Here is a 13,072-nt window from a genome sequence, read left to right as displayed (position 1 = left end):
ACCATCAAGAAAGCTAACGTTCACATTATGGAAGTTGCATTAGGAGAATATAGAGAGAAGGTGATAGAAAGCTTATTTAAAGAATTAATGCCTAAAAAACTTTCCAAAGTTGGGAGTGATGTAGACATCAAGGTACATGAAGCTTAAAGTCTCCAAATAGGTTCAACCCACAGAAAACTTCACTAAGATACATTATAATCAAACTACCATAAATCAAAGACAAGAAGAGAATTTTGAAAGCAAAAAGAGAAAAGAAACTCATCACATACAAGAGAACCCTTATAAGGCTATCAGCAGACTTCTCAGCAGAAAATTTGCAGACCAGGAGAAAGTGGGATCATATATTCAAAGTACTGAAAGAAAAAAACTGGCAATGAGATTATGTACTCAGCAAAGCCATCCTTCAAAAATAAAGGAAACATAAAGAGTCTCCCAGATACACAAAAGCTAAAGAAGTTCCCCACCACTAGATTTCCCTTACAAGAAAGATAAAAGAAAGTTCTTCAAGCTGAAACAAAAGGATGCTCATTAGTAACATGAAAACATTTAAAAGTGTAGAGATAACTGATAAAACTATATACTTGTCTTAGTCTGTTTTCTGTTGCCATTACCGAATATCTGTGACCTGGTAATTTATAAAGAAAAGAAATTGGCCGGGCGCCCTGGCTCACGCTTGTAATCCCAGCACTTTGGGAGGCCGAGGCGGGCGGATCATGGGGTCAGGAGATCAAGACCATCCTGGCTGACACGGTGAAACCCTGTCTCTACTAAAAATACAAAAAATTAGCCGGGCGAGGTGGCGGAGCCTGTAGTCCCAGCTACTCAGGAGGCTGAGGCAGGAGAATGGCGGGAACCCGGGAGGCGGAGCTTGCAGTGAGCCGAGATCGCCCCACTGCACTCCAGCCTGGGCCACAGAGCAAGACTCCATCTCAAAAAAAAAAAAAGAAAAAAGAAATTATTTTTACAGTTCCAGAGGCTGGGAAATCCAAGGTCAAGAGGCCACATCTGATGAGGACTCTCCGTAGAGTCTTGAGGTAACACAGGGCATCACACAGTAAGGGGGCTCATGAGAGAGGCCACCTGGCTTTTACAATAGTCCCACTCTCATGATAACTAACCCACTCCTGTAATAACCCATTCATCTATTAACTCATAAATGGAGCAGTCATTCATAATGTCAGAGAACTCATGATCCAATCACCTCCTAAAGGTCTGATCTCTCAATACTATATTAAAGTCAAGTTTCAATGTGAGTTTTAGAGGTGGCAAACATTCAAATGATAACAATAGTCAAATTCAGAATACTCTGATGGTGTAATGGTTATGTGTAAATCATATATAACTCTCGTGTAAAGGTTAAAAGACAAAGATATTAAAAATAACTATAGCCACAATAATTTGTTGTTGTTGTTTGTTTTTAGAGACAGGGTTTCACTCTCTCACTGCAGCCTCCAGATCCTGGGCTCAAACAATCCTCCTGCCTCAACCGTGACTACAGGCACGTGCCACCACACCCAGCTAATATATTTTATTTATTTATCTTTTTTTGAGATGGAGTCTCACTCTGTCGCCCAGGCTGGAGTATAGTGGTACAATCTCAGTTCACTGCAAGACCCACCTCCCGGGTTCCAGTGATTCTCCTGCCTCAGCCTCCTGAGTAGCTGGGACTACAGGTGCAAGTCACCACACTTGGCTAATTTTTGTATTTTTAGTAAAGACGAGGTTTCACCATGCTGGCCAGGGTGGTCTTGAACTCCTGACCTCGTGATCCGCCCGCCTCAGCCTCCCAAAGTGCCAGGATTACAGGTGTGAGCCACTGTACCTGGTCCAATAATTTGTTAATAGATGTACAATAAAAAAGATGTAAATTGTGATATCAAAAACATAAAATGGGGGGTGGGTGTAAAAGTGTAGAGTTGTGTGTGTGATCAAAGTTATCAGTTTAGCATAGACTGTTATAACTATAAAATGTTTTATATAAGCCTTGTGGTAACCACAAATAAAAAACCTAGTACATACACAAAAGAGAAAAAGGAATCAAAGCATACTACTAAAGAAAAGTATCAACCCACAAAAGAAAACAGCAAGACAGGAAGAAAGGAACAAAGGATCTACCAAGTGACCAGAAAACAATTAACAAAATGGCAATGGCAAATCCTTAGCTATCAATAATTACTTTAAATGTAAATATATTAAATTATCCAATCAAAACACATACAGTAGCTTAATAAAAAATAAAAATGAAAAGAAGACCCAACTATATACACTGCCTACAAAAGACACACTTCAGCTTTAAGGTCACACATAGACGAAAAATGAAGGGATGGAAAAAGATATTCCACACAAATTGAAACCAAAACAGAATAGGATTAGCTATATTTATTTTCTATCAGACAAAATAGACTATGTCAAAAACTGTAGCCAAGAGTAAAAAAAAGGTTTTTATATAATGATAAAGAGTGAATTCATCAAGAAAACATAATCATTACAAATATATACACATTCAACACTGGAGCATCTAAATAGGTAAAGCAGATATTAACAGATCTGAAGGGAAAATAGATAGCAATACACTAATAGTAGGGGACATCAATACCTCACTTTCAACAATGGAAAGATCACCCAGACAGAAAATCGATAAGAAAACACTGTACGTAAACTACACTTTAGACCGAATGGAGCTAACAGACATACAGAGAACGCCCCATCCAACAGCGCAGAAAACACATCCTCTCCGGTGCACACGGAACATTCTTCGAGACACATCATACGTTAGGCCACAAAACACGTCTTAACAAATTCAAGGAGACTGAAATCATATCAAGCATCTCTTCTAACCACAACAGTATAAAACTAGGAATCAGCAAGAGAAGGAAAACTGGAAAATTCACAAATACGAGAAAATTAAACAAGACATTCCTGAACAATCAATGAGTCAAAAAGAAATTTAAAAAATCTTGAAACAAATGAAAATGAAAACACAACATACAAAAACTTATGGGATACAGCAAAAAAGATATTCTAAGAGGAAAGTTTATAACAACAAATACCTACATGAAAGGAAAAGAAAGATTACAAACAATCTAACTTTACACCATAAGGGACTAGAAAAAAACAAACAAACGAAGCCCAAAGTTAGAAGTAAGGAAATAACAAAGATCCGAGCAGAAATAATCAAATAGAGACTAGAAGAGCGATAGCAAAGCGACAAAACTGAGTTGCTTTTTGAAAAGGCAAAAAAAAAAAAAAAAAAAAAATTGACAAAACCTTAGCTAGACTAAGAAAAAAGAGCTAACTCAAATAAAATCAGAAATGCAATGGAGAAATGACAACTCATACCACAGAAATATGAAGGGTCGTAAGAGACTAATATGAATAATTATACATCAAAAGTTTGAATAACCTACAAGAAATGGATAAATTCCTAGAAACATACAACCCACTGAGACTGAATAATGAAAAAATAATAAATTTGAACAGATCGGTAATAAGACTGATTCCATAGTCAAAAATCTCCAATCAAAGAAAAGTCCAGGACCTGGCATCCTCATGCCAAACTTTACCAAAAATTTAAATAAGAATTAATACCAATCCTTCTAAAATCTTACAAAAAACTTCTGAAGAGGAGAGAACACTTCTGAACTAGCTTTACAAAGCTAGCATTACCCTGATACCAAAGCCAGAAAAGGACAGTAGAAGAAAAAAAAATTACAGGCCAATATCCCTGATGAACATAGATGCAAAAATCCTCAACACAATACTAGCAAACTAAATTTAACAGCACATTAAAAGGATTATACACGGCCAGGCGCAGTGGCTCATGCCTGTAATCCCAGCACTTTGGGAGGTCAAGGCAGGTGGATCACCTGAGGTCAGGAGTTCAAGACCAGCCTGGCCAACATGGTGAAACCTCATTTCTACTAAAAATACAAAAATTAGCCGGGCATGGTGGTGCATGCCTGTAATCCCCGCTACTCGGGAGGCTGAGGCAGAAGAATCGTTTGAACTCAGGAGGCAGAAGTTGCAGTGAACCAAGATCGTGCCATTGCACTCCAGCCTGGGCAACAGAGCAAGACTCCATCTCAGAAAAAAAAAAAGGAGGGGCATTATACACCATGATCAAGCAAAATTTATGCCTATGGTTCAACATACAGAAATCAATAAATGTGATATACCCCATCAACAGAATAGAGAATAAACATCATATTATCATCAGTAGATGCAGAAAGAACATTTGACAAAACTCAGTGTTGTTTCATGATAAAAGCTCTCAAGAAAGCACATATACAAAGAATCCATCTCAACACAATAAAGGCCATATATGAGAAGTCCACAGCTAACATCATACTCACTGGTGAAAAGCTGAAAGCTTTACTCTAAAATCAGAAACAAGACAAGGATGCCCATTCTCACCTCTTGTATTCAATATAGGGCTGGAAGTCCTAGCCAGAACAATTAAGCAAGAAAGAGAAAAAGAAAGGGGAAAGGAAAGAAAAGGAAAGGGAGAAAGAGAGAGAAAGAAAGGAAGAGAAAGGGAGAGGGAGGGAGGGAGGGAGGGAGGGATCCAAATTGGAAAGGGAGAGAGAAAGCTGGCTCTGTTTGCAGATGCCATAATCTTATATAAATAAAACCCTAAAGACTCCACTAAAAACTGGTTAGCACTAACAAACAAATTCAGTAAAGTTGCAGGATACAAAATCAACACACGGACGTCAGCAGCATTTCTATACACTAACAACGAGCTACCTGAAGAAATTTAAGGAAACAGTCTCCCTGACTGTAGCACCAAACAGAATGACATATTTAGGAATAAATTTAACCAAGGAAGAGTTGTGTACCTGTACACTGAGAACTATGAAACATTGAGGACACAAATAAATGGAAAAAATATCTCATGTTCATGGATCAAAAGAATTAATATTTCAAAACGTCCACACTACCCAAAGCAATCTACAGATTCAGTGCAATTCCCATCAAAATTCCAAAGGCACTTTTCACAGAAATGGAAAAAAAATCCTAAAATTCATGTGAATCCATAAAAGGTCATGTATCGCCAAAGCAGTCTTCAGCAAGAAAATCAAAGCTGAAGGCATCACACTTCCTGGTTTTAAATTATATTACGGATAGATGGTAATCAAAGCAGTATACTTGCTCAAACGAGCACTGGCATAAAAACAGACACACAGACCATAGAGCAGAATAGAAAGCACAGAAATAAGCCCGTGCGTGCATATACAGTCAACTAACCTTCAACAAAGGCACAAAAAATACACAATGTTACTGGGAAAACTGAATATTCACATGCAAAAAAAACCACAACTGAATCCTTGTCTTAGACCATACATAAAAATCAGCTCAAAATAGAAGACTTAAATGTAATACCTGAAATCACAGAACTCCTAAAAGAAAATGTAAGGGAAAAGTTCCTTGACTTTGGTCTTGGCAATGATTTTTTTTTTATATGACCCCAAAAGCACGGGCAACAAAAGCAAAAATAAGTAAGTGGGACTAAGCTATCCAACTAACAAGTTTCTGCACAGCAAAGAAAGCAATCAACAAAACAGAAAGGTGCCTATGGAACGGGAGACAGTATTTGCAAACCATGTATCTGATAAGAGGTTAATATCCAAAATATATCAGGAACTCATACAACTCAATAGCCAAAAAACAACCCAATTTAAAAATGGGCAAATAATCTGAATAGACTTTTTTTTTTTTTTTTTGAGATGGAGTCTCGCTCTGTCGCCCAGGCTGGCGTGCAGTGGCGTGATCTCGGCTCACTGCAAGCTCCGCCTCCCGGGTTCACGCCATTCTCCTGCCTCAGCCTCCCAAGTAGCGGGGACTACAGGTGCCCACCACCATGCCCGGCTAATTTTTTGTATTTTTAGTAGAGACGGAGTTTCACCATGTTAGCCAGGATGGTCTGGATCTCCTGACCTCGTGATCTGCCTGCCTCGGCCTCCCAGAGTGCTGGGATTACAGACGGACATTTTTCTAAAGAAGACATACAGATGTCCAACAGATATACGGAAAGGTGCTCAACATCATCAATTATTAGGAAAATAGAAACTAAAGCCACAATGAGACATTACCTCACACCTGTGAGGATGGCTGGTATCAAAAAGTCAAAAGAGAGTAAGCATTGGAGAAGATGTGGAGAAAAGGGAGCCCTTAGACATCACTGCTGGGAATGGAAAACAGTACAGAGGCTCCTTGAAAACATCAAAAGCAGAACTACCACATGATCCGGCCATGTCACTACTGGGTTCACAGGCAGAGGAATGAAATCGGATCTCGAAGAGATCTCTACAGTTTCATGCTGACTGCAGCATTATTCACAATGGCCGTCATATGAAAACAACCTAAGCATCCGTTGACCAATCAGTGGATAAAGAAAACATGGCATATATATAACAGAATATTATTCAGTCTGGAAATATAAGAAAATCCTACCATTTGTGACCTGGATGAACCTGGAGGGCATTACGCTAAATGAAATAAGAATGTTCTAGCTCTTGCTCAGGACGAGGGTACAGGGGGGGGCAATGGTCAAAAACGATTGCACTGTAATCTCAAAATGGGAATGTCCAAACATTACACCTCAAAAACGTTTCAAAAACAGTGTATGGGCTTAAATATATATTTAATCATCTTTGTGTTGTTATAATAATTTTTTTTAATTGGAAACAACTTAACTCTCCAATGTTAAAGGACTGGTTGGGGGGTTGGCTAACTGTAGTATATGTTCTTATAGAATGATGTATACATATTGAGAAAGCATTTCTAGAGACAATTTTTAATGACTTGGAAAAAAAATGTATTGCTTTAGGCCAGGAGTTCGAGACCAGCCTGGCCAACAAGGTGAAGACCAGTCTCTACCAAAAATACCAAAAAAAAAAAAAAAAAAATTAGCTGGGCATGATAGCACATGACAGCTACTCAACAGGTTGAGGCAGGAGAATGGCTTGAACCTGGGAGGTGGAGGTTACAGTGAGCCAAGACTGTGCCACTGCACTCCAGCCTGGGTGACAGAGCAAGACTCCGTCTCAAAAAAAAAACAAAAAGAAAAGAAAAAGAAAAAATATTTTAAAAAATTTTAAAGCAGTAACAAGGAGTATATAAAGATAATAGCCACCATGTGTTTAACCCCTGCCATGTACTGTGCAGCTACTTAACACATGATACATTTCCTTTACATGTATGATCTGGCTCCCATGAGCCTCGGCACAGTCCCACAAGGCAGGCAGATCATCCGATTTTAGGAGGAGACAGATGCACAGTGATGAGGGTCCTATCTGTGTACCCTGCCACAGTGTCTTCATAACAACACTGATCCACTTAGCGCTCACAAATGATCTGGAAGCTGTTATTCCCATCTTACAGATGAGGCTTACAGAGGCCAGGAGCCTCTGCTGAGTTCCAGGACACACTTTCTCTCCTGGGGCCGCACAGGTCAGCACACGGAGCACTGCTGAAGGAGCATTCTCCCCTCCTTGCTCCCGAGCCAAGCCCCGTGCCGTCTGCCTCCCTGGGACCCAGAAGGCAGGTCCTGTCCTCTCTGGAACCACCACCCCCACCTCCCCACCCGGCTCTAGCAGAAGTGGTGCCTCCATCCTCAGAGGTCCGAGGGCCGGCCCAGGGCTGTGGGTACCTTTTTCTCCCGTGGGGCCGACTCTTCCAGGCCGTCCTGGGGCGCCTTTGTCTCCCTTCTCTCCCGCATCCCCTGTGGAAGAAGTCACATCCATTTAGCAGCTTGTCTGGCCAGCACAGCATCCCAGAGTGATTTGTGGAGGAAGAACAGTTAGAAGGGCTCTCTCTGGGTCCCTGCAGGTGCCCAGGCCCCTTGTCCCCACGCCCTCCCCTGCTGCCTGCAGCCCAGCCCCTACGCTGGGTGCCCCTGATTCTGTTTTTAGGGCTATTTCTCTCCCTGCCCTACCTTCTCTTAGAAAGGGCATGTTTCTTTCACCAGCTCCCCTTCTTGGTGGGCTCCCAGTCTATCCCTGGGCACACAGTGCCCCATCTAAATGCCAGCTCTCCCCCACCCTAACACCAATGAGAAGGGCGGCAGCGTCTCCAGGTGCCCCCCACGGGAAGCGACACCCCGACCTCTCCCTGCGCTTCGTCTGCTTGGTACTCGGGGAAGGATGACCTCGGGCGCTATGTCAGCACCCCCCGGCCCTGTCAGCATGAGTCCCCCAGGCACAGGCTCCTGCTCAGCCAGGGCCTCCACCGTGGGGGCTGCCTGTGACCAGGTGGGCACGTCCACCCGCTTCCGGGGCTCAGCAGGTGCGGGAGACAGAGGGTGAATCACGGTGGAGACACCCTACAAGGCACAGTTCAGAGATGTGCGCAGTGAGGCCAGGGGCCTCAGGAAGGCCTGTGGGCACCAACGCCTCTGCTCCAGTCTGCTCCCCACACTCTAATCCACACCAAAACCACTGTCCTGAAACACACGGAATTCTATTATGTCTCTGGATTTAGCTATCAGTGACGCCCAGTACTTGAGCCCCTCCTCAGTGTGGTCTCTACCTCGGATCCCGGTCATTCCCTACTCTGTGCCCTCTGCCCAGCCTGCCTGGTCAGCCGGCTCCTGTCCAGCGTCCGCCTTCTCACCTGGTTCTCCCGGAGGCGCTTCTGGATTCTCTCAACAGGACCACTCTGATCTGCTGGCTGGGACTCCTCTGTAGTCATTTTTATAAGGCCGCATTTCTTACCTGTTGCACTATCCCTCCTCTGAATGGCTGCAGAGAGGGAGTGTGTGTGTGTGCATGTGTGTGTGTGTACACGTGTGCGCGTGTGTGTGCATGTGTGTGTACACGTGTGCGTGTGTGCAGCTGTGTGCGCATGTGTGCGTGTGTGTGCATGTCTGCGTGTGTGCATCTGTGTGCGTGTGTGTGTGCATGTGCATAGATGTGCGTGTGGGTGCGTGTGCGTGTGTGCGTGTGTGAGTGTAGGTGTGCATGTGTGTGTGTGCATGGGTGTGCATGTGTGTGCACTGACATGCTACAAGTTCACCTTCCCTCTCTGCACAATCGTGCCAGCGTTCACGTAAACTTTGCTTCTCTATAACTCTCCATTTGCACCTTGTCTTGGAGAGAGGCTCAGCTGAGATTACAGATCCCTCCACAAAATCCCCAAAGCTGATTATCTGGCCTCACGGAGGGGACATTCCATTTAAATCCAAGTAACAAAGAGAAAAGCACAGCGATAGCGGCTGGCACATCCCCACATCACCCCCGTGCCCCAGCCCCAGTCCCCCAGGGCCACCTGCTGAGAAGCCTCTGGGCTGCCCCTGGGCTGACCCACGGTGGACACTCACACGCTGCCCTGAGGCTCCAAGTAGTTCTCAAGTCTGCTTTCCTATCTTGTAAGAAGAAAAGAAAAGTGTTGACAGTTTAGCAAGAAATATCCACTAACAAGATAAACTCAGCATTAAGAATCCCCAGAGGTTTCAGGGCCACCAGCATCGTGCAGAAGAAAGAACAGAGGAGACAGAAAGGTGGAGCAGCCGGACGCTGACTGTGCAATCGGTGAACTGAGGTCCTCATAACATGGGAGAGGCCAGTCCGTGAACAACAGCACACTGAGGCAGAAAGAGCCGAGCAGAGACGTGCGGGAGCCACTCCGCAGAAAGGTGAGTCCCCGGTGGCCAAGGACGAAGAGGCCTCGTGAAGCCAGGGGTGAGGAGGAAGCATTGTTCACAGGGCAGTACTAATAAGAAATGCAGGTGTCATTTGTTTGTTTTGAAGTTATGAAGTTGAGAGTTGAAGGAAAAACTTACAAATGCCAATGGCCATCTTATAGCATTTCTGGAAAGAGAGGAACAAAGGCTTTGTGGCTGTGAAGACTCAGTAGCTGCAATTTCCCAGTACTAAGGAAAGCCATGAAAGAATGCTGTGAAAGGGCCTGCAGAGAACTACACGGGGAAAATCAGAGAAAAGTAACTCAGATATGTCAGAGCAACACCGCAGAACACTGAGAATAAAGAGAAAATTCTGTCAGCTACCCAGGAGGGGAAAACAGTTTTATAGACTGCATGCCTGTGAATGAGAATCAGATTGACATAAGAATTCTAATTAGCAACACGGGGCGCAAGAATAAAATGAGGCAATCACCTCAACAAAGGAGCCATAATTTAGACGGCAAGATCCGAAAAGTCCCTCTGAGGGGCGGCTCTCAGGCTGAGCTGCTGAGCAGGGTAGCCAGGCACAGAGTAAGAAGTGTTCCGAGCACAGGGTCAGCAGGTGCACAGACGAGGGGAAGGGCTGGAAGGGCTGACGGGAAGCCAGGTGGCTGGGCAGAGCCAGCCATGAATGCCCAGTGGTGCAGGGCAGCCCCAGCACCATGCCTGGAGCTCATGGGGATAATCTCTGACCGGGCCCATGCCATGGGCCATGGGGATAACCTGACCATCCATGCCATGGTCCATGGGGATAACCTGACCATCCATGCCATGGGCCATGGGGATAACCTGACCATCCATGCCATGGTCCATGGGGATAACTTGACCATCCATACAGAAAATATGGGGATAACTTGACCATCCATGCCATGGTCCAGGCCAACAGTGATTGTGGCCGAGAGGAGGGCAGAAGAATGTCTCCTTCATAAAGCATTTCACACCACCTACACGACAGCAGTCTGCTCTCTCCCCCACAGGCTGAAAGCTCCGAGAAGACGCAGCTCCATCTCACCCAACCCTGGGTCCCCCAGAGCACCAGGAAGAGGAGGGTGCTCCAACAGCACTCGTAGAGAATTAACACTAAGCAGGTCTGCCAGCTCTTCTCAAACTGCTTAAGAAAGCTCCGGGAGTTTGTACGTGGCATTCACTTATTTGCATAATAATTTCACCATGGGTTGGGCACTGTGTCCACTCTACAGGTGAAGACGCAGCTGTGAGAATCAAGTGACATGTCCAAGCTGGGATGTGCTGGCACGCCAGTGTGTCTTTACCACGCCTTCCTCAGGCATCGAAACCTCACAGCGAGACTCACTAACCAGCATGACTACTCACCCTCGTCTCCTCTCCTCCTAAAGACAAAGCAGTAAGGACAAGCTTGTCATGATAGCTTCTGACCAACCTCCACCTGCAGCCATCTGCTTGTCTCTAATCTGATTTTTGAAAACTTGTTGGCCAGGTGCAGTGACTCATGCCTGTGATCCCAGCACTTTGGGAGGCCAAGGCAGGAGGATCACTTAAAGGCAGCCTGGGCAACACAGCAAGACTCCATCTCTACAAAAAAATTAGCAAGGGCCGGGCATGGTGGCTCACACCTGTAATCCCAGCACTTTGGGAGGCCAAGACGGGTGGATCACCTGAAGTCAAGAGTTCGAGACCAGCCTGGTCAACATGGTGAAACCCCGTCTCTACCAAAAATACAAAAATTAGCCGGATGTGGTAGTGGGTGCCTGTAATCTCAGCTACTCTGAAGGCTGAGGCAGGAGAATCACTTGAACCCAGGAGGCAGAGGTTGTGATGAGCCGAGATCACGCTATTGCACTCCAGCCTGGGCAACAAGAGTGAAACTCCGTCTCAAAAAAAAAAAATTAGCAGGGTGTGTTGCTGTGCACCTGTAGTCCCAGCGACTCAGGAAGCTGAGGTGGGAGGAGCTCTTCAGCCCAGGAGTTGGAGGCTGCAGTTAATTGCACCACTGCACTCCAGCCCGGGTGACAGAGCAAGATCCTGTCTCTAAAAAAGCAAAAAAACCAAAAAAAACAAAATCAAAGAAAAGAAAAATAGTTCATAGTAACGACTGGAGGCAGGCAAGGACCCTGAAAACACCACACATTACACTGTGTCCGACAAACTCTGGTTACTAAAGCAGGAAAGAAAGAACAGTAAGTCATTAAAAACAGCACGACTTTTGAAAGAAGAGGATTTAACATGGATTTTCCTCATATATCTCAGCTAATCACAAAATCCACTTAAACGCCATCTCCCAGGGGCTCTGCTTAATGGACCTGTGTCTGCAGTTGAACAGGGCCAGGCGCGTTTCAGCCAGCGCTGGGCAGCAGGTACCCCAAATGCCTCATGGCTGTGCCTGCAGTGTGGGGAGCCCAAACCTGGAGTCAGAAACTGCTTTCCTTCCTGTGCAAAACCCAGCGTAAGCCCTCCCAGCCTGGCCCTCCTCAGCTCTGATGAGGATTGAACAAAATACGCCCTGGAAGACGCCGTGCTGGTTGTCACGAGAAAAAGTATTTTAATCCCTGGTTCGGGACCAGCAGCACTGAAGACCGGAGAGTACAGAGGCCTACCATCCGTGGCGGGGCTGCCCTGGTTTCTCTGCGGTCCCCGTCGCCTCCGCCTTGCAGACTTGCCCTGTCCACGCATCTTAAGAACCAAGGCTGTTTTCAAGCACTGTTCACAATGTGGCAGGGTTGTTTGTTTTCTTGTGTGGTTTTTTTTTTTTTTTTTTTTTGGTTTTTGGGGTTTTTTTTTTCCCCAGAGATGCGGTCTTACTATGCTGCCCTGGGTAGTCTCAAGCTCCTGGGCTCAAGTCATCCTCCCACCTCAGCTTCCCAAAGTGCCAGGATCACAGGCATGAGCCACTGCACCTGGCCAGTTTGGCAGGGTTTGAAGTGTTCATTGTCCACTGGTCCCAGGGGTCACAAAGATGTATGTCCCTGCAGGTGATGACTCCAGAGCAGGATGTCTATACACCTCCCCACTCAGCGCTGTGCATTTTGTAATGTAGACCCAGCGAGCATCCTTCTCATTTTCAGATGATTGACTACACAGTTCTAATGACAAGTTATTTCTCTGCCAGGAGAGGCTAACATTTCAACCGCTGGCTCACTTCCCACCATCATCACAATGTGGCTCTCTCCTTGCTCAAAGAAACAAAACGTGGCTGGCATTTACTGTTTGCCTGGCTTCCCTGCAAATCATGCACAAATCTACGAATAAAAATCTTTTACCTAGATTGCATCTGGGGTCATTTCCCGCCCAGCTAGGAAGGCACACGCCAGTTATTTTATGGAGAACCTAAGGTATTTCAACATATTTACAGCCAGTTGAGGAAGATCCGTGGACAGTGCTTGACTGTCGTGCCACCGGCTTCTAAGGCTGAAC

General features: G+C 45.0%; 1 protein-coding gene across 3 annotated transcripts in view; it reads right to left on the bottom strand.

Annotated features, from left to right (window-relative positions):
• COLEC11 (collectin subfamily member 11) overlaps nt 1-13,072 on the bottom strand; it is a 49,598-nt gene that overhangs the window by 21,375 nt on the left and 15,151 nt on the right. For 2 of the 3 annotated variants that reach the window (XM_003908229.5, XM_009183632.4), the window contains one exon: nt 7,652-7,723. The exons of the other annotated variant lie outside the window; for it this stretch is intronic. In XM_003908229.5, the coding sequence (XP_003908278.1) occupies nt 7,652-7,723 (72 nt within the window). The remainder of the gene's footprint in view (nt 1-7,651; nt 7,724-13,072) is intronic. 3 annotated transcript variants of the gene reach the window in all.

Source organism: Papio anubis, chromosome 14 (assembly GCF_008728515.1).
Source record: "Papio anubis isolate 15944 chromosome 14, Panubis1.0, whole genome shotgun sequence".
In the NCBI taxonomy this organism is placed as follows: Eukaryota; Metazoa; Chordata; class Mammalia; order Primates; family Cercopithecidae; genus Papio; species Papio anubis.
Note: the sequence above shows the minus strand (reverse complement) of the source record. Positions and strands in the feature narration are given on the sequence as shown.